Here is a 19,507-nt window from a genome sequence, read left to right as displayed (position 1 = left end):
GGTAGGTGACTCTATTCTCCACACTGCCTGCTCGCATTAAACTCCTTATTAGCAGCCGGGGCTGTGATTGATCCTGTGATCAGCCTCCTCAGTGACCCGCCTGTCACACAGCCGTGATTAGACTCAGCCCTCGGTGAAAGCAAACAACTGGATGCTTTCCGTTCTCAGGAGGACAGATTAGTGTAGGCCGATATGATTCATTATTACTGTTGTGTAACATTACATAAGATTCACTTTTCTACATATACTGCGTAAAAAGCATTATACCTATAAATAAGATCATGTATGAGATTATTGTGAAGAAAAAAAAACAATTATGTGGACAATTTCCTTCGAGGGTTGTCTTCCCACAAAGTGTTTCTTGCTTCTGTTAGGCACCAATCTTTTGAAGATTGTTGGGAACCAAACAGTTGACGGTAGCCATTAATATTAAAAAATAACATTCATGGTTAACATTCTTCAATTATACCTTTAAGTGCAAACGGAATGTGATGTTTCAGACACTTAACTGAATGTTATTTAGTTAAAATATATATTTAAAAAAAAATATTATAGTTGAAATGTATATTAATAGCAATTATCACAACTTTACAGTTAAAATATAAAAATATATTAAAAAATATTGTAGTTTAAATTAATAATAATAGCAATTATTCGAACTCCAGAGTACTTTTAACACATTTAAGTGGGGCTGTATTTTCATATTAATTAGATTAGTCATTTATAATATTTTTTTATTCATTTATATTAACACATTTGTTATTGCAGTTCAACACATTTAAAATAGCACTTAAATGTTGTTTAAGTGTTAAGAAAGTCATGAAAGTCACTTAAGTGTTCTTTTATTTCTTGATTTGCTATCTGAAAGTATAGCTTTTTCAAAATGACAAACGCGTATAATCTTAATTATATAATATTTGAAGTACACTATTCAATACGATCAAGAGCACCTCTTTAAACAGAGAGAAATATTACAATAAATATCAGTATATAATAAATACTTCAGCTGCGGTTTTGAGGCTTTTAGTCACGTCTTTTCACTTGAAAATCATATTTGTGACTGCATTTGTAAATAGTGCCATAGTTAGCTTAGGATTTATGTATTTAATATGTACAATGTCTGTCTTATAGATGCTTCAAATTACTTAAATTACCTTCCATCAGCAGTAGCAGCTCATGTTCGGAGGATACATATATAAAAAAACAACATTTTATTTCCGTTTTATTCTCAAATGAAACGTTAACACAGAAAAGCGCATTTGTTATTGTCTATGTTACATAAGCAGATATGCAAAATCATCTTTATCTACATATAGGGTTACGACCCTGAGGCAGCATCATAAAGTATACGACTCCGTATATAATAGATGAAGTGAGTGGAGGTCACATTTGAGCAGCAGCTCCGTGCAGAAGCTCTCTTAAATAATTGACTTTTAATAATTCATGTTATGCCCACCTACTATATTAATTCTCTTCGCTAAGCAGAGCCGGCTGAAGAGGGGATGAATGATCATTGCTCAGCTGCTTGGAACCCGTGTTGCAGATTTAGGAGTAGAATAAAAAGAAAGGATAGAAATAGCTGTGAAGATTTGCCGCATCAAAAATGTAAAAGCTGTAATCAGCGCAGAGAGCTGAATCATAATGGAAAATACAGACAGTGAATGAATTTCATCAGGGTGACCTTAAGCGGGGGAAAACATTTCAACATTTTTTACTGCGGTCAAACAACAAACAGTCCAGATCCCTTTCTCTTTTCAACGCACCGTGAAGCAAATTAAGAGCATTGGATCGCGGCTGTTTCTGAGATTGTTCGTCGGCGATATAAGACCTAGAGTAAAAATAACCCAGACTCGTGTTGTTTCTAAACCTGTGTGACGGGAAAAGCAAAAGAGTAAGTTTAGTTGAGCTGAAATCAAGCTGGCCTTTCCATACTATTAAAAAGTAGATGGTGACTAAATAGCTCACTCATAAATAAAAATGAGATGAATCTGTTCTCGCTCTTAGGCCATCCGAGATGTAGATGAGTTTGTTTCTTCATTAGATTTGGAGAATTGTACCATTTCATCAGTATATCAGTGAATGGGTGCCGTCAGAAAGTATTTCACAAAAAACGATCTGATTCAGAGAAACATACACAGACCAAGCACCATTTACAAGAAAGAACCGTCCAGTTTGTTGGTTAGGACTTTTAATTTTTATTCCGACGGCACCCATTCACCGCTGAGGATTTATTTGGTGAGCTTTTCTCCAAATCTGATGAAGAAACAAACTCGTCTACATCTCGGGGTGACCCGAAGGTGCTGCGTTTCTCGAAATCTGTTCTGATGAAGAAATTCAGTTTCTCCATAATTATTTGTAGTTGTTCAGTGCTGGGCATTTTGCGAGCTGCTCTTGTGTCGTGCCGATGAAGCAAAGTGAAACGAAAGACACGAGGGCGACTAAATGATGACGGTTTTCATGTTTGTGCAAAGTATTCCTTTAACATCGCACACTTGAAAACAGCAGAGTGCTCCTACAAAGCACAATTAAAGCTGTTGTCACAAGTGCTTTTCTCACCACGCGGTGTGTTTTAATGCGTTTCATTTACATTGTGCTTTGAAATACACTTTAGAAAAAACAGGGTTCGGTCTTGTTTATTTCAGTAAACAATGCGCAGCGCTGCATAAACATCTCTGAAACGGAGGTGGATGGCAGAAGATATTTAAAAAACGTGTAGAAAAGCTCTTGAGATTTAAATAGCCGTCTCTGAACGAGGCGGTGAGTCACCTCCCGAACGTACTCTTCAGAGTCAAAGCCAAACGCAACTTCACAATACAACCGAGATACGGCACAAAAGCACTTAAAGGAGTAAAGAAAGTTCATGGCAACTTTTGGATGAAATGATATGTGACGTGAGTCACGAGGTAAATGTATTTATTTGATGAAATGATCAGGAGAATCTAATGAAACCCGAAACACGTCCGGGTCGCATTTCATCCCAAAAGCAAAAGAAAAAGTTATATTTGGCTATTTAACTATTGCAATTGCCAATAGTAATTAATACCGTGACAGTTTAAAGTGTCTTTGTTACATGTAGCTACTATTACGATAGCAATAAATTATGCATTAATAAAATATAGTAATCATATAGTAAGTACACGTAGTTGACTAATGTTAACAAACACAACTTGTATGATTTTAATAATGCATGAGTAAATGCTGAAATTAATGTTAACTAGGATTAATGCAGGCTGTAGAAGTACTGTTCATGTTAACTAATGAACCTTATTGTATTTTAGGTGTTACCAAATAAAGTGTAACCATTTATACTCTTAAGTGGAATAGGAATATTATTTAAATACTGTGATATATTATTTAAATTCTAAAGTTTTTACATTTTTTATTATTTATACAGTATTATAAACTATAAAGGGTATAACTGTAGGTGAAAGGTAAAATAATGGCACATTAAAATAGGCAAGTGAGAATTATTATTATTATATTATTAATTCTGGGTTTTAATGGGTTGACCAATTTCATAATGAGGTTACTGTATATGTGTACGTCTCAGACTTTAAAAGATAAAAGGTCATTTTCTCCCTCGTGTTTAGTCTTTTCTGTCAGGAACGAACACGGATTCAGTTGCAGGATCAACTTAATTTATTTGTAGTCTTTGAACAAAAACTCGACTGGGGCAGAGGAACAGAAAACTTGACTTCAGCAGGAAAATCAAAACGGCCTCCAGTCACTCCACTAGGCAGGGAGCATAAGAAAACGGGAACTTGATAACGAGTCTCTACATAGTCCTGCTGCTCGATTCCAGCGTAAGATCCCCAGGATCAGGTGAGGACGAGCTGCCAACACAGCACCGGAAGAACCAGGCCCAGCACAGGGGATCAGAGGTCTGGAGAAAACAAAAAGGCAGAGCAAGCAAGAGAGAAAAAAACTAAAAAAACACTAGCTAAACTTGGAGCCTACACAGACTTGACAAGACAGGACAGGACTGGATACGCTTGCAGCATCCTCACACCACAACGGTCAGACACAAGACTGCAAACAAAGGGAGCTTAAGTAGGGGGAGCAGTTAAGGAGCTAATGAGCCACAGGTGAGAAGGCAGCTAATTTAGTGATTAATCAGATGACGATGGGGCGGGGAAACACAAGCACATGGCAGACTGTTTGACAGAACAACAAAAACAAACTGATCAGACTGAAGTCATGACAGTACCCCCCCTCCCAGGAGCGCCACCTGGCGCCCCCAAGGGGAGCCCACCTCGTCGCGGCGGAAGTCCTCAACCAGAGTCTGATCCAGAATGTCCCGGGCCGGTATCCAACTCCTCTCCTCCGGTCCGTAGCCCTCCCAGTCCACCAGAAACTGGAAACCCCGACCACGGCGTCTAACATCCAGGAGCTTTCTCACAGTGTACACTGGAGTACCATCCACTATGCGGGGGGGAAGGGGAGTCGGGGTAGACCTCACAGGATTAAGGGGGGAACGAAACACAGGCTTAACCCTGGACACATGAAAGACAGGGTGGACCCGACCAAGAGTGTGGGAAGCTTGAGCCGCACCGCCACTGGACTCAGAACCTTGGTGATAGGATATGGGCCAATGAACCTGGGTGCCAGCTTGCGAGAAGGCACCCGGAGAGGCAGGTCCTTGGTGGAAAGCCATACCTTCTGACCACACACATACTGAGGAGCAGGAGTCCTGTGACGATCAGCCGCTGCTTTGGTCCGTCTGGAAGCCCGGGCCAAGACCTCCTTAGCCCTCCTCCAGGTGCGCGACGACACCCGACGGACGAAGGCCAAGGCAGGCGGGACCGCAGCCTCGGGTTCCTGAGTGGGGAAAAAGGGGTGGTTGATAACCCATAGAACATTGAAAGGGGACATACCTGTGGGCGCTACAGGGGAGGGAATTGTGGGAATATTCGACCCACGGTAGCTGCTGGCTCCAGGAGCTCGGACTGTGTGATGCCATACAGCGGAGAGCTCTCTCGAGATCCTGGTTGGCTCGCTCGGACTGCCCATTGGTCTGGGGGTGAAAACCTGAAGACAGACTCGTAGAGGCCCCGATCTGTCTACAGAACTCTTTCCAAAACCGGGGGAGACAAATTGTGGTCCTCTGTCGGAGACCACATCTACCGGAAGGCCATGAATCCGAAAGCGTGGTCCACCACCACCTGTGCGGTCTCCTTGGCGGAAGGGAGTTTGGGCAAAGGGATAAAATGGGCCGCTTTAGAGAAGCGATCCACCACTGTCAGTATCACGGTGTTGCCTCTCGAAGGGGGAAGACCAGAGACAAAGTCAAGGGCCAGGTGTGACCAAGGGACGAGAGGAATGGGCAGGGGCTGCAACAGACCAACAGGAGACTGGTTAGAAGTCTTATTTTGAGCACACACCGAGCAAGCCAACACAAACTGCCTGACATCGGAAGCCATGGATGGCCACCAAAATCGCTGACGGATGGTAGCCAGCGATCTCCGAACACCTGGGTGACAGGCTACCCTGGACTCATGACCCCACTGGAGAACCTTAGGACGCAGAGCAGCCGGCACAAATAACCGACCCTCCGGGCACCCCTCTGGCGCCTCTCTCCCTCCCGTCCGGCCTTTCTCACTCGCTGTTCGATGTCCCAGGAGAGGGACCCACAACCACCCCCTTAGGGAGAATGGTATCGGGATCCAAATCCTCCCAGGAACCTCAAACAGACGAGAGAGGGCATCAGGCTTAGTGTTCTTAGAACCCGGCCGATACGAGAGGGAGAAGTTAAACCGCCCAAAGAAGAGTGCCCAGCGAGCCTGGCGAGCATTTAACCTCTTGGCCGAACGGATATATTGCAGGTTCTTATGATCCGTCCATACCAAGAAGGGCTGCGCAGCTCCCTCCAGCCACTGGCGCCACTCCCCAGAGCCAGCCTGACTGCCAGCAGCTCCCTGTTACCTATGTCATAGTTTCGCTCTGCAGGGCTCAGGCGGTGAGAGAAAACGCACATGGGTGCACCTTCTCATCTCCAGGGGACCGTTGGGATAGAACCGCGCCTACCCCGACCTCTGAGGCATCTACCTCAACAATAAACTGACGTTCAGGATCTGGAAGACAAAGAACAGGAGCAGAGATGAAACGGGACTTAAGAACATCAAAGGCCTCCTGAGCCTGAGAACTCCACCTGAACGATACTTTAGGTGAGGTAAGTGCCGTTAAGGGTGCAGCGACCAGGCCAAAGTTCCGGATGAATCGCCTATAGAAGTTGGCGAAGCCCAGGAACCGCTGCAGTGCCTTCCGAGAATCGGGGGTTGGCCACTCGGCTACGGCTCTTGTCTTGGCAGGATCGGCTTTAATCCCCTCCGCTGAAATAATATGCCCCAAGAACGAAACTGACTTGGCGTGGAACACACACTTCTCCGCCTTGGCATAAAGCTGGTTCTCCAGCAGCCGTTGTAGCACCTGACGAACGTGTTGAGTGTGTACCTGCAACGAGGGGGAGAAGATGAGAATATCATCAAGATACACAAAGACAAACCTGTTTACCATGTCCCTCAACACGTCATTGATCAGGGCCTGGAAGACAGCTGGGGCATTGGTAAGCCCGAAGGGTAAGACCCGGTATTCAAAGTGTCCCGTAGGGGTGTTAAAGGCTGTCTTCCACTCATCCCCCTCACGGATGCGGACCAAATGATAGGCGTTATGGAGGTCTAGTTTAGTAAAGACCTTGGCTCCCTGTAATAACTCAAAGGCAGAGGACATCAGAGGTAGAGGATACCGGTTTCTTATGGTGATGTCATTCAGGCCTCGATAGTCGATGCAAGGACGCAGGGAGCCATCCTTCTTCTTAACGAAGAAGAACCCAGCACCAGCAGGTGAGGAAGAGGGTCGGATGAGGCCGGCATTTAAGGACTCCTTGATATACTTGTCCATGGCCTCTCTTTCAGGACTAGACAGGGAGTACAAACGCCCTCTAGGCGGAGAAGTGCCTGGGAGGAGATCGATGGCACAGTCGTACGGCCGGTGAGGAGGTAGGGATGTGGCTCGAGACTTACTGAAGACCCGACAAAGATCATGGTACTCCGCCGGGACCCCAGAGAGATCAGCGGACTCCGTCTGAAACACAGAAGACACAGAGACAGGAGACAAGGCAGCACCCAAACACGAAGCAAGACAAGACTGACTCCAAGATAGCACAGAATTACCTGACCAATCCACGTGAGGCTTGTGCTGCGCCAACCACGGTGCCCCAGGACAACAGGGGCTCCCGGGAGTCAAGAAGGTACAGCTCAATTACCTCACGGTGATTGCCAGAGACCACTAGACTTACTGAGGGAGTGGAATGAGTGATGGAGAAGAGAAGGAGGCCATTGAGAGAGCGGACAGGAATGGGGAAGGGGAGAGGAATGGCGGGAATGCCCCACTGTGCAGCGACTGAGGCATCCAAAAAATTGCCCTCAGCTCCCGAATCCACCAGAGCTGGGCAAGAGTGGACGGAATCCTGGAAAGCGAATGGACACGGAAGCAGGGTACGAGACTTTGGGGACTCGGAACATGGAAAAAACGCCCATCAGAATTCCCGACTTGCTGATGGGCCCCCGGCTTTTAAAGGACACCGGATGGCTCTGTGTCCTGGCTTCCACAGTATAGGCAGAGCCCTCGAGTCAGTCGATCCTGCCTCTCCTTGGCAGAAAGACGGCGGCGCCCACCTGCATGGGTTCGGGGGTCGGCTGTAGGGAGTGAGGTGGCGAGGTGAAGTTGGGTGCTCTGTCTTCCAAGGTCGGGAAGGCTGGGCAGTCCACCGCTGACGGCGAAGCTGAAGACGCCCCTCCACACGCAGAGCCAGTTCCACCAGGAGTCGAGATCACGAGGCAGTTCATGGGTGACAATCTCATCCTGGATCTCATCGTTCAGCCCTCCCGAAACTGGCTGGCTGCAAGGCAGCCTCATTCCAGTCACAGGTGGCTGCCAGTGTTCTAAATCGGATGAAGTAGTCTGTGACCGACCCACCATCCTGCCTCAATCGCACCAGCTGGGAGGCTGCCTCCTCCCCTGTGCTGATCGATCGAACAGCTTAATCATTTCGGCTCGGAATCCCTCGAAAGTGGCACAGAAGGGGCACGAGCATCCCAAACGGCAGTTGCCCAGTCACGAGCCCTCCCTTAAGGAGGGTGATCACGAATGCCACCTGAGACTCCTCTGTGGCATAACGGCGGGCTGGAGTGCAAAGACCAGGAACACTGGGACAGGAAGGCCCGGCACGAATTAGGATCCCGTCATAGGGAGGAGGACTATTGGCATGGGGTTCTGGACCGGCCTGAGGTGAAAAGTATGCCTGGGCGGCAGCAGAGCGGGTGGCCTGGGCCTCTTGCTGGAGTTCTTGCACCCTTGCACTGAGCTCAGCAACTTGGGTTGTCAGAAGGTCGACATCTCTTGAGGTAACCGTAATTTGAGTCGCATGCTGGCCAAGGAGAATACCCTGTTGCGTCACAGCAGTCCTGACTTGGTCTTCTCCTGCTGAATCCATCTTTGGTCTGACCGTTCTGTCAGGAACGAACACGGATTCAGTTGCAGGATCAACTTAATTTATTTGTAGTCTTTGAACAAAAACTCGACTGGGGCAGAGGAACAGAAAACTTGACTTCAGCAGGAAAATCAAAACGGCCTCCAGTCACTCCACTAGGCAGGGAGCATAAGAAAACGGGAACTTGATAACGAGTCTCTACATAGTCCTGCTGCTCGATTCCAGCGTAAGATCCCCAGGATCAGGTGAGGACGAGCTGCCAACACAGCACCGGAAGAACCAGGCCCAGCACAGGGGATCAGAGGTCTGGAGAAAACAAAAGGCAGAGCAAGCAAAGAGAGAAAAAAAAAACTAAAAAAACACTAGCTAAACTTGGAGCCTACACAGACTTGACAAGACAGGACAGGACTGGATACGCTTGCAGCATCCTCACACCACAACGGTCAGACACAAGACTGCAAACAAAGGGAGCTTAAGTAGGGGAGCAGTTAAGGAGCTAATGAGCCACAGGTGAGAAGGCAGCTAATTTAGTGATTAATCAGATGACGATGGGGCGGGAAACACAAGCACATGGCAGACTGTTTGACAGAACAACAAAAACAAACTGATCAGACTGAAGTCATGACATTTTCTTGTTTTTTTATTTAAGAAAAAAATCTTATTTCATTTCCATTATATCTGTGTCAATCTACATTAAGCGCATCATCTGCATCTGTTGTGCCAAATTGTTTACGATGGGCGGTTTGTTTGAATAAAACAGCGCTTCATTTAATGAATAATGCAGTGTGTCAACACATGAAAATTGATTTGTCCGAGACACAGCGTCAGATGTCTCCGTTTCTTCAGCCTGATTATGACCTGGAAACTTTCATTGGCTCTGAATATATTCTTTCCAGCGCTTGGTTTTATAGCTTGTTGACTCTCAGTATTCCAGAGCGACAGTTGTGTATGTATAACGTTTACAAGTCCTCCCTGTAAGGTTTGGCCTCAATCAAGCTTTTATGCTAATTACACACTGTATAAGCGTTATAGTTCAGCACAATAGGCCACTTGTCACTTAAACCAATGATGATACGTTACACCAGAAGTAATTGCTACCCTCGTCTTCAAAGATCTAACAAGGACTCTTGAGTAATCAATTCCTGATATTTAACTTTGGAAAGACAGGCTAGCTCGTGTCTTGAGTAAAACGCTGCAAACGGAAAACGTTTAGTAAAGGGTTTACAGTGATTTTACTATTTTCATTCAGAAATTGCTAGTAAATTTCACTAATAATTGCATAGAATTGCCACCTCTATATCTTACGACCAATTCGTACGACCTTCGTTTGTATGATTTTGTACGAATGGTCCAAACCCCATTAATGGGTAGGTTTGGGGCCCGGAGGTTAGGTGTAGCTCATTCGTACAAATTCACGCGTATTGTGCGACTCGCAAACATACAATTTTTGGCAAAAATCGTAGGAATTTGTACGAGGTCATACGAATTTGATCGCATTAGCCACTTTGTATAATATATACACGAACTGCAAGTAACATTGGATGAAATTCTGAACCAAAAATAGTGTTTTCTTGCAAAAGCGCTCCATTCCTCTTTGAAAAAAAAAGTGTTTTTACATTATGTAAAGGTTTAGAAAATGGTTTATCATTTTGAAGAGTATATAGATGACGTGTTGAATAGTGTCTTCATTGATTTCTGCCCTTTTCCCTTCTTTTGTTCAGCTTTTCTTGACTGGAGAAGCTCAAGCAAAAGGTTACCATATGTATGCTCTTGATTTATCGCTTTCTCTCTGTTCAGAGAGAAAAGCATAAAGATTACCTCCAAGTCTTCCCATAATCCCCAAGGATATGCATCGGCTTTCTCTCCTGCCAGAAGCCATCCAGTCAAGAGTCATGCACTTTTAACTTGACAAAGGGTTGTGCATTTTAATGGAGTGAATATGTTTCCGTTTGCGCGTGTTTTAGTCCGCTAAACTTAAAGCTAGCATGACTGCGGCGTGACTGTGGTTGCGCAATGTTTTTGCTGTTCGAGATCACCGTTTATGGCTCGTGTACACTTACAGGAGCTGTATTGTGTCATTACAGCGTGTTTTATGATTGAAGTGGCGTTCAGAAATTAATCTGCGTGATGAGGGAGCCGTGCTAAGTGCAACAAAACAAACCACCTCCGCCTAAACGCCTCTATTCAAAACACTTTGGACCGTTCCTTGCCGTTATTTGTATTGAGACTGTATGCATGCTCTCACATGAATACCGATTTCTTCACAAGCCACTGATTTTAGCGACTAAATTGGTTTTTATACTTGATTAAAGATGCTTGTCTTGCAGTGCAGTATTTGGTAAAGTTCAACATGGGGGAAAATCTCTCTCAACCAATCAGCTGATGCTAGCTGACAGCGCAGAGGCTTTTTGTGCAGCGCTTCCGTGAAAGTGTATGAGAGATACGGTCTCGGGCTAATGAGGTATTATTTTTCAGACAATCTAATAATTCAGAGAGCGAAAGAAGCATTATTGATTTAAGCTTTTTTTTTTGCCAGATGTAATGAAGGCAAAGACTATCTGGAGAATGGCTTTTTAGCGTGTCTGCAAACTTTTCCTGTATGCACATGATGCCAGTGACAATAACAAATGTTCAGTTCACCTTAAAAGCATCGCTACCTGTTCGGCATTTTATGTTTTTTTTTTTATTTTTTGGAGTGTGAGAGGTTGGAAGGTTGGAATGGCTTTTTGAAAACCCATAGATGTGAAGCTAGATATGCGTGACGCTAACCTTCAAAAGCATCCGTTTTCAAATCTCCCAGCATATTAATATTCAGTCATAGCGTGATATACGTCTAATTGTGCCAAAATTGCTTTATAAATTAGAAACTCTGTAAATATGAGTGGAAAGGAATAAATGGTGTCAAGAGTTTCACTGCCTCTATTGTTCGTTTCTTTTGGAAACGGCAGAGATATGTACTTGTTGGTACGTATTTTGTGTCTCGCTAATAGTGCGTCATGTTTATGCCACGAGACCGTACCTCTCGCACATGGACTGTTTTAACAATGTCCTTATTACCATTCTGGGCCTTAAATATTTCAGTTGCGTTGCTGTCTATGGAGGGTCAGAAAGCTTTTGGATTTTAATATGTGTTCTGAAAACGAATGAATGGGTTTGAAACAACATGAGGGTGAGTATTTAATGACAGAATTTGAATTTTTGAGCATGATAGGTGCTGCCATGTTAGTTTGTACCTCGGAAAAACCTTTCTGCCAGCTTTACAGCATGTAAATTTCTCCATTTTTCCCCAAAATGCATGAAAGTGGGTGGCTGGTGCAATGTGAAATGAATAGAGGAACTTTTACGATCCTCATCCGGTATGAATAAAACATGTTTTCAGATTATAATTGAATTGTATGCTTCCGCAGAAATCAGTGCTAAAATCAATGTTATGAGCTTGAAAAAACACAGGTGTAATTATAAGTGCCAAGCGTCTATCTCTGGCTCAGCACCAGCCAAAGAGCGAAGGCAGACTTTGATTCTGATACTTGTGTGACTTCACTTTGCACAGTAAATCTCATATGTGGGTCCACTCAAGTGACACAGAAATACAGACAATGAGTGGAAACACAACGAAATGTTGACCAGAGGTGGTGCTGCCATCAAAGCTGAAGCATCCTCATTATAACTGCTGATCACAAAGCCACATTCTCCTTTTATCTCAGAAACATCAAAAGAAGTAAGAACAGATACTTTTTGAAGAGTTTTAATTTAATAATCGGTCTTAGTTATGAACAAAAGAACTTCATAGAGAGTGAAACATGTTCCAATGGGACGACTTCCCGTGAGAGAGGAGATAAAGAGTCCTTTTTCCCTTCAGAGGGTGTGTTACTTTGGCGTTCCCTCTTCTTGAATATCAAACTGTCGGTTTGGTTTTGTGGACTCAAGCATAAGCTCATAAAGCTGTCCGATCTGTTCATCTTGAAAGTCTTTGAGTTTCTCTTCCGATAAATCAGAGCCAAACTCCAATTTCTTGTTTCCCACCGCTTCCAGCACTTGCGTCTGTAGAGTGTCTTTGTAGTTCTGCAAATAAAATAAGACGACAAAATAAGAGTGTTATTTATGAAAACGTAAGCAACCTGTTGAACTTCAAAGTCTCAATGTCCGTGTGCCTGTTATTGCTTCTTATATTGATGTTACACTCAGGCACAGGTGAGGTATTCATCTGATAGAGCGCTATTGATTTACTGTAACGCACTGTGACAGAATTATTTATTTCTCTTTGTTGGAGATACATTGATTGCAATTCACATGATGAAACGCGGGTCACGGGGGTTGATGGGGGATGTGAAGGATCAGAGAATCCGTTAAGGTCTAATGGAGGTCAATGCCTACTGCTCTCTCTCGGTCTGTTGAAAGCACTCCCTCTGTATTAGCGACACCGTCTGCATGAAAGGTCCGCACAGGTCTACAAGTTTTACAAAAAGTCCTACAAATCCGTCAGGCTTCAACTTCAACCACTAAAACAGGCCTTAACATATCAGACTTATTTTTTGTTAAGATTGGAAAGTTATTCCACTGTCGACACATACTTGCTCCTCAAAGTGCATTCTCTGTGAGTTTGGTTTCTTTATATATATATATATATATATATATATATATATATATATATATATATATATATTTTTTTTTTAATAGCAAACTATTTTCATGACGCACAAATATATTGTTCTTCAAGGTCTACATTCTTTTGCTGCCGTGGACAAAGCACTGTATCAAAATATTCTCAGGGACCATGTTTTATACAGAATGTACAGCACCACAATGAAAGAAATGAACAAACAATGTGACCAGTGTGGTCCAATACATTCATTTACAGAGGTGTAATAAGAACCTGAAATAATGCTTAAGTCGAAGTATATATACCTTACAGCGAAAATCAGTAACGGGGACTCAATTACAAGCCATTCCAATACGACTTGAGTAAAAGTCTTAAAGATGTCTTATATGATTTAAGAGTAGTAAATGTAGGCTCACAGATGCAATAGTTCTTAACAATTGCCAGTGAAAACATAAAACCAGCTGATTTGTGGGAAGGTGTTTGTTTTCTAAAATCAAAGTAAAACTGAACACCTCAAAACCGCAGTAAATCAAGCTTGACACAAGTGCGTCTACAAACACCGAAGACTCAGTTAAGCTCAAATACTATTTTGAAGATCATAGGTAAACCTTCAAAAAGTTCTCCACTATGTCCTCATCTCTGTTATGAAACACTGCTTGCACAAGTCTGAGTAAGTAACAGCAAAACACACAAGGTATAGTACCTTCAAAGAAATCAGGCAGTAAATGATCTTATTGTTGATTGGCTTTATTTTGTTTTGCTGCTTGACCAGACTTCAGGGTTTTTTTTTTCACTTTATTTGAAAAATCAAATCATTAAATCATTTTGATCATTAAAACCAAATTGCTAATTAATTGGTTTTATTAAGTATACAAGACCAATTATTGTGAGTTCCTAAATGAATCAGTGACTGAGATCACTTAATTTGAATCAGATCTGTTACATACTGTTCAAATCCCCAATCCTTGTAAGACTCTAGTACACAGAGTCCCAGACTGCAACACTAACCATATTTACAGCGCACATGCAGATTCTATCACACGAGCTTGGGTTTTCTGACATCTTAATTGAAACTTGTCCGTCACGTCTGTCATGACTGCTTACGATCAAACCTACAAGACATTACAGAGAGACTCATTCAGAAAAACACACTGAAAACAAAACCATTAAGAACTCTCATTCACTCTCCTAACGTCTTGGAATTTGGACGCAATTCAATTTTGGAAGCAAAAAGCCATTTGTCTGAGAAGCTTCCTCTTCTACATAATGTAATTAGATTGAACATTTGCCAAGGAGCAATATTTTAAGAATGGAAGGGATGTGGGCATACTGAATGGCAAGCTTTTTGGTGAAGCTCACCTTCTGAATATAAACACCTCGCTTCCCATCGCGATGACGTAATCAGGCAACCCGTTTCATGCTTGTCTGGAATAGCCTGACTTTCTCAAGGGCACAGAACTTTCAGGATCCATACAGATAAATAGATTAGCTCTGTGTCTGCCGCTCTGTATGTACAAAATCGCCTGGAAACTACTGTTATGCCAGTAGTCATTTAGAAGATGCTTTATCCAAAGTGACATATAGTGCAATTATTACAGGGGACGATCCCACACAGGAGCAACCGGAGGTTAATGGAGATGGTTCATGGAGAAGGCACCAACATACGTCAAGCAAAGTCTACAGCAAACTTTGGTCAAAACCAAGTGTTCTAGAGAACGTTTTGGTTGTTTACTTTCCAAAATAACACTGTTGAACTTTCACTGGTCCATGGCAATTATATAATGCTGTGGCACTCCACCTTCTTGTGGGTGGAATATTTCCTGGTTTGTTTTTTCATTCAGTTTAAACATGAGAAAAAAAAACACAAATGCAGTGGACTAAAGTTCTGTTTTACAGTTTGTGAACCGGCAAGCATGAGTTTACCAGCAACAAAATAGTTTGTTAAATAAAATGCTTACAGAGTCTTGTGATTGTCTGCAGGTTGTCACAAGATTTTAAGGTGTTCTGCATGTCGCATCCAACTTTAATATTATTTTCTGGCTCCCCCCATCAAAATAGGTCTATGGAATTTTTTCAACAATCATCCATCAAATGAAAAAGGCAAAGCCATTCACTCCATCACATTCTCTGTTTCTCTCTTTTTCTTTTATTCCTCAGGGAAAGCTTGTCTGTTGCAATGCGGTCGATTTATTAGGCGATGAGAAGTCCCCTGGGCCCTCTACTGTAACTGGATTAAAGTGAACACTCAGTGCTCCTAATCACATTTGGAAGCTCGCTCTACGTCTGTTCCTGGCTCCTCGCCGCCCTTTCATTTTTTCCCCAGCAGCGCTACAGTGATTTACTCACCTCTTAAAGAACGGACAGGCAAGGGTTTCTTAAAAAAAAACACCGTCTCCTTCCCAGATCTGATCTCAGAGTGGGCTTCTTCCGTTCACACCTGAGCAGACAGAGCGTGAAGTTCTTCCAAAACCTACTGAGCTGCCTGCATAGACAACATCTTAAAGGAGCTTTCTGCTCACCTCAAACCGTTTACTTCTTTGCAACACATAAGCCGATGTTTGGAAATATGTAGGGAAGTCTTACAAAAGTAAATGATGGCAGATTTCTGGGTGGAGATTCGCTTTAAGGCATCAGCCATTTCCTGAAACAAAACTGCTCTCAACCGGTTGATTCTGGACCCAGGTTTTTCACGTTTTTAAGTGGTGACCTAATATTGTACTAAAATTTTTTTTTTTTTTTTTTTTTCATAAATTGAGTTTCAGTGGTTTTACGTGCTCTCTGCAACCACTAAAGCACATTGTGGTCAGCACAAACCGTATTTTTGCCATGCCACAAGTGAACTCGATTCCAACGCTGTTCAATCAATAAAACAGTGAGCCATTATTTGTGCCATTATAGGGTTTCACCTGTTTAGCTTAGTAACGCTAATGTCAAACTCTAGTTACATCCTACCTACGAGTCAGTGGTGTTTCCTCAGAGGAGGCAAATAAATTCATAGCACAAAAATGCAGCAATGACTATATTACGAAGAGGCCCTGTTTTATAGACAGGGTTTAGCCCAAGCCAGGATTAGGCCATATAGTTCAATTAGGATATTTAAGTAATTTTTATAATCATGCCTTAAAAAAGCATTACTAGTGTGTGTCTTAATGCAAAACAAAATGACATGTTTTAATATAGTTAAAACGGCTCAGATTTACATTAAGTCCAGGACTAGGCTTAAGCCTTGTCTTTGAATCTGGGAGTGTATTAAAAATAACTTGATTTTCTAAAGAAAAATTGCCCAGCAAATTAAATTGCAGCAGCAGTCGGCGTCTCTCTTGCCTCCCCTGAGCCCGTTGAGTTTTAAGAGACCACCTATAGTGAGTGTGGGGTGATCGAGAACGAATGGGGCAGGTGACCTGAGAGGAGGCGATGCTTCTGTGAGGTGATTGGATGTGGCTTGTGATATTCGGCTGTGACTGGTTCACGCACAAGCACAAGAGTATGTTCATAAATCGGTCTGAATGAGCAACGTAATGGCATTAATGGTTAAACTCAACAACTCGCCACTTTCTTATGTCAAAACGAGACCTGAATACATGATCTGTGGGAGTTTTTAATCAGTAATCAGCTTGGTGTAATGTCAAGTAAATCTAAAATAGTTTAAAGTGCACTATTAAAAAGAACAGCTGAATATACGTTCACAAATAAAATGTTTAAACTGTTTAAGCCACCTTGAATTATTATTTTGGAATAAATGTAGAAAGCTTTAAAACGCTACCCTGATTGGGTTCATACTTGGTTTTACAAGTTGATTATGTTAAAGTGTTGTTTAATTTAAACCCGTGTAATTTCCTTTCATCTGTGCAACACAAACGATGAATACCCTGGCCGGTCTTTTCACTACAAGAAGTGGAAACGTTTTAGCCGTAATTCGGATTAATTCGTAAATCGTTTTTTCGAATCTAATCTTTTCAGTGAATCTGTACTGGAGTTCAACTCGATCTAGTCAATGACTTAAACTCTTTCTTCTCACACACAGCCGTTGTGTGACAGCACTGGATAAACGTGAAGAAGAGAACATAACAGGTGAGCGTTTTTGGGTGAACTATCCATTAGGGTCTACTTTGTGTATTCTATTTCTTCGTCTGTGTTTGCCGTATTTGTTCTGCAAGTACCCGAAACGGTGCAAAAAAAACTAAAATTTCCTCCCGACAGCCAGCAGCCCATTTTGGCAGGAAGCGTACATGTCCTTCTGTACAAGAACGGAGTGACTCTCATTACCGGCAAGTGCGCGTGATTTTAACCCTCTTAGAGAATATCTGTTATCTATCCAGGAACACGGCGTCCTCGCTCTGCGAAAACGCAATGAGAGTCAGCTTTGAACACACTCATGTCAGAGCTCTGAAGACTCTGCAGCAGCTGTAGTGCGTTTCGCAAGTTTGACTTAAAAAAAAAAAAGCATCTCCGGTTTTCAGACGTGGAGCGGCAGAGAAGATCTGCATCCTTGCTGCTTGAATGCGCGCTCGAGTGGAGTTCATGCCTTGAATTTGATCTCAGGATTCGTCGCGGAGACTTTCATACGTCCAGCGCTCATAAACGGCGCGAGCCGGTCCCTTCAGAGCTGAATTTAAAGCACGGACCCTTATGGACGTGTAATTGACGTACGCAGATGGTGTCTGGACACGGATGCGCTCCCTGAGAGAAAAGGGTTCGTTAGTTATGGGTTATGGGTAAATTGCGTTACGTTTACGCTGCTGGAGAATTTAGGAAGGTGCTGCCATCGTGTGGGAGGTTTCAGCGAAGGCCTGCGTTTCTCTGACTCACTAAGGAACTAGACATTTGGTAACACCTCTTGTATGAGCGGTTTCTTCTGCAATGCAACGGTTTTGGTTTAAAATGTATGCACACTCATCTCTTTTTTTACAACCCTCAAAATGCATCTCTTTTTTTTCATGCTGTGCAATACAACGTGCTCATCCCCTAAATTCACTTGTAACATTAAAATGAATGATTTTGGTGTGTATTTTACAAAATAGAAAAAGTTAACTGTCATTTTATCTATGGTCAGAAATACTGTTTTAATTCGACATACATTACAGTGTACATGCATACTTCTACTTCAAACCTTAAAAGGTTAAATCTAAAAAGTATAGATTAAAAATGTATAAAATATTTACAAAATCAAAATAAGAATAATAAAACAAATAAAATTTTATTATATATCTTAAAATATCTTTCTTAATACTAAAATAAGCATACTTAGAAAAATGTCGAATTAAAGTTTATTTTATACTTAAAAATCATTGTTTAAATTAGTGCCACGGACTATTAATCATGATTAATCTTTTACAATAAAGGTTTTTGTTTGCATTATATATATATATATATATATATATATATATATATATATATATATATATATATATATATATATATATACATACACACACACGCATGTAATTTAAATTTTATATATTAAATATATGTATATTATATGATTTTAAAAAAAGTCGTACAAATTTGTGAAATGTATGTGTTGTATTTACATAAAGACATAATAAATATACACAGTACACATACATATATTATGCAAACAAAACCTTTTATTTTGGATGCAATTAATCATGATTAATTGTTTGACAGAATTCCAGTTTAAAGTCTACAATTGTTTTACAAGGACGCAAGTGTAACAATTGGTGTAAAGTGTTGACTACAGTTATTATATTTTTGCAAATTCATGATGTGCAATTCAAATCGAGTTCGGATACAAAGAAAAATTAAATACATCCAAACTAATTTCTCACTGCTAAAGCGTACTTGTGTTTCAGGAGGACACAGCTCTTTATGTGTCTCTGTCGCTGGTGTAGAGGCCGAGGCCTGCGGTCAAGGGACGGTCTGACAGGAGCGGGCGAGTCTCTGTTTACCTGCCACTCCGTCAAGAAGCGCGTCGCCTCTTCGTCTGTGGCGGTCTTGTGTCTTCTGAACTCGTCCTTCACGTACTGATCCCCCAGAGCCCGCAGGTCCACGGGCATGAAGCGGTGCAGCAGCAGGATCCTCTTATACAGAGCCCGCACCGCCGACACGTGAGCCATAACTTCACGCCGAGTCTGACTGGAAAAGCGTGCTGAAAGCTCAAAGCCGAAGCTCACGAGAGGTGACATATCATAAAGGTTTCTACGCTACACGCGTTACCTAACCGTGCCGTCCTTGTGTAAGCGCGGACTTCTTCACCGCGGCTCTGTCAGGGTTATCAGGGCTGCTGCCGCCTCTGGCGGCGATGGGATGCATTGCAACTAAGAACCCCGAACCACTGACCTGTGATAGGGAAATAAATAAACCAAAAATAGGCTGTATTTTGTGCTAAATCAGTACCTGTGGCGGCTGTGCACTTATCCTGCCCCAAAAGATAACATCTGAAGTACAATGAGTTTACA

The 19,507-nt window shown here is 42.4% G+C and overlaps 1 protein-coding gene across 2 annotated transcripts; it reads right to left on the bottom strand.

The window, feature by feature from the left end:
- Positions 1 to 12,320: 12,320 nt before the first annotated feature.
- Positions 12,321 to 19,245, bottom strand: LOC122323385 (succinate dehydrogenase assembly factor 3, mitochondrial-like). 2 transcript variants are annotated; one of them, XM_043217189.1, is made up of 2 exons: positions 18,998 to 19,241; positions 12,321 to 12,550 (listed from the first exon to the last, which is right to left on the bottom strand). In XM_043217189.1, exons 1-2 carry the CDS (start codon positions 19,232 to 19,234, stop codon positions 12,356 to 12,358), a joined length of 432 nt encoding a protein of 143 aa, XP_043073124.1. In that variant the 5' UTR covers positions 19,235 to 19,241; the 3' UTR covers positions 12,321 to 12,355. The 2 variants fall into 2 exon arrangements, with proteins under 2 accessions (XP_043073124.1, XP_043073125.1); XM_043217190.1 differs by lacking the exon at positions 12,321 to 12,550 and adding an exon at positions 14,143 to 14,200 and having other exon boundaries at positions 18,891 to 19,245.
- Between the last annotated feature and the right edge of the window lie 262 nt (positions 19,246 to 19,507).

The sequence above is a fragment of the Puntigrus tetrazona genome, chromosome 19, assembly GCF_018831695.1.
Source record: "Puntigrus tetrazona isolate hp1 chromosome 19, ASM1883169v1, whole genome shotgun sequence".
NCBI lineage: Eukaryota > Metazoa > Chordata > Actinopteri > Cypriniformes > Cyprinidae > Puntigrus > Puntigrus tetrazona.
This window is presented reverse-complemented; position numbering and strand designations above follow the sequence as displayed.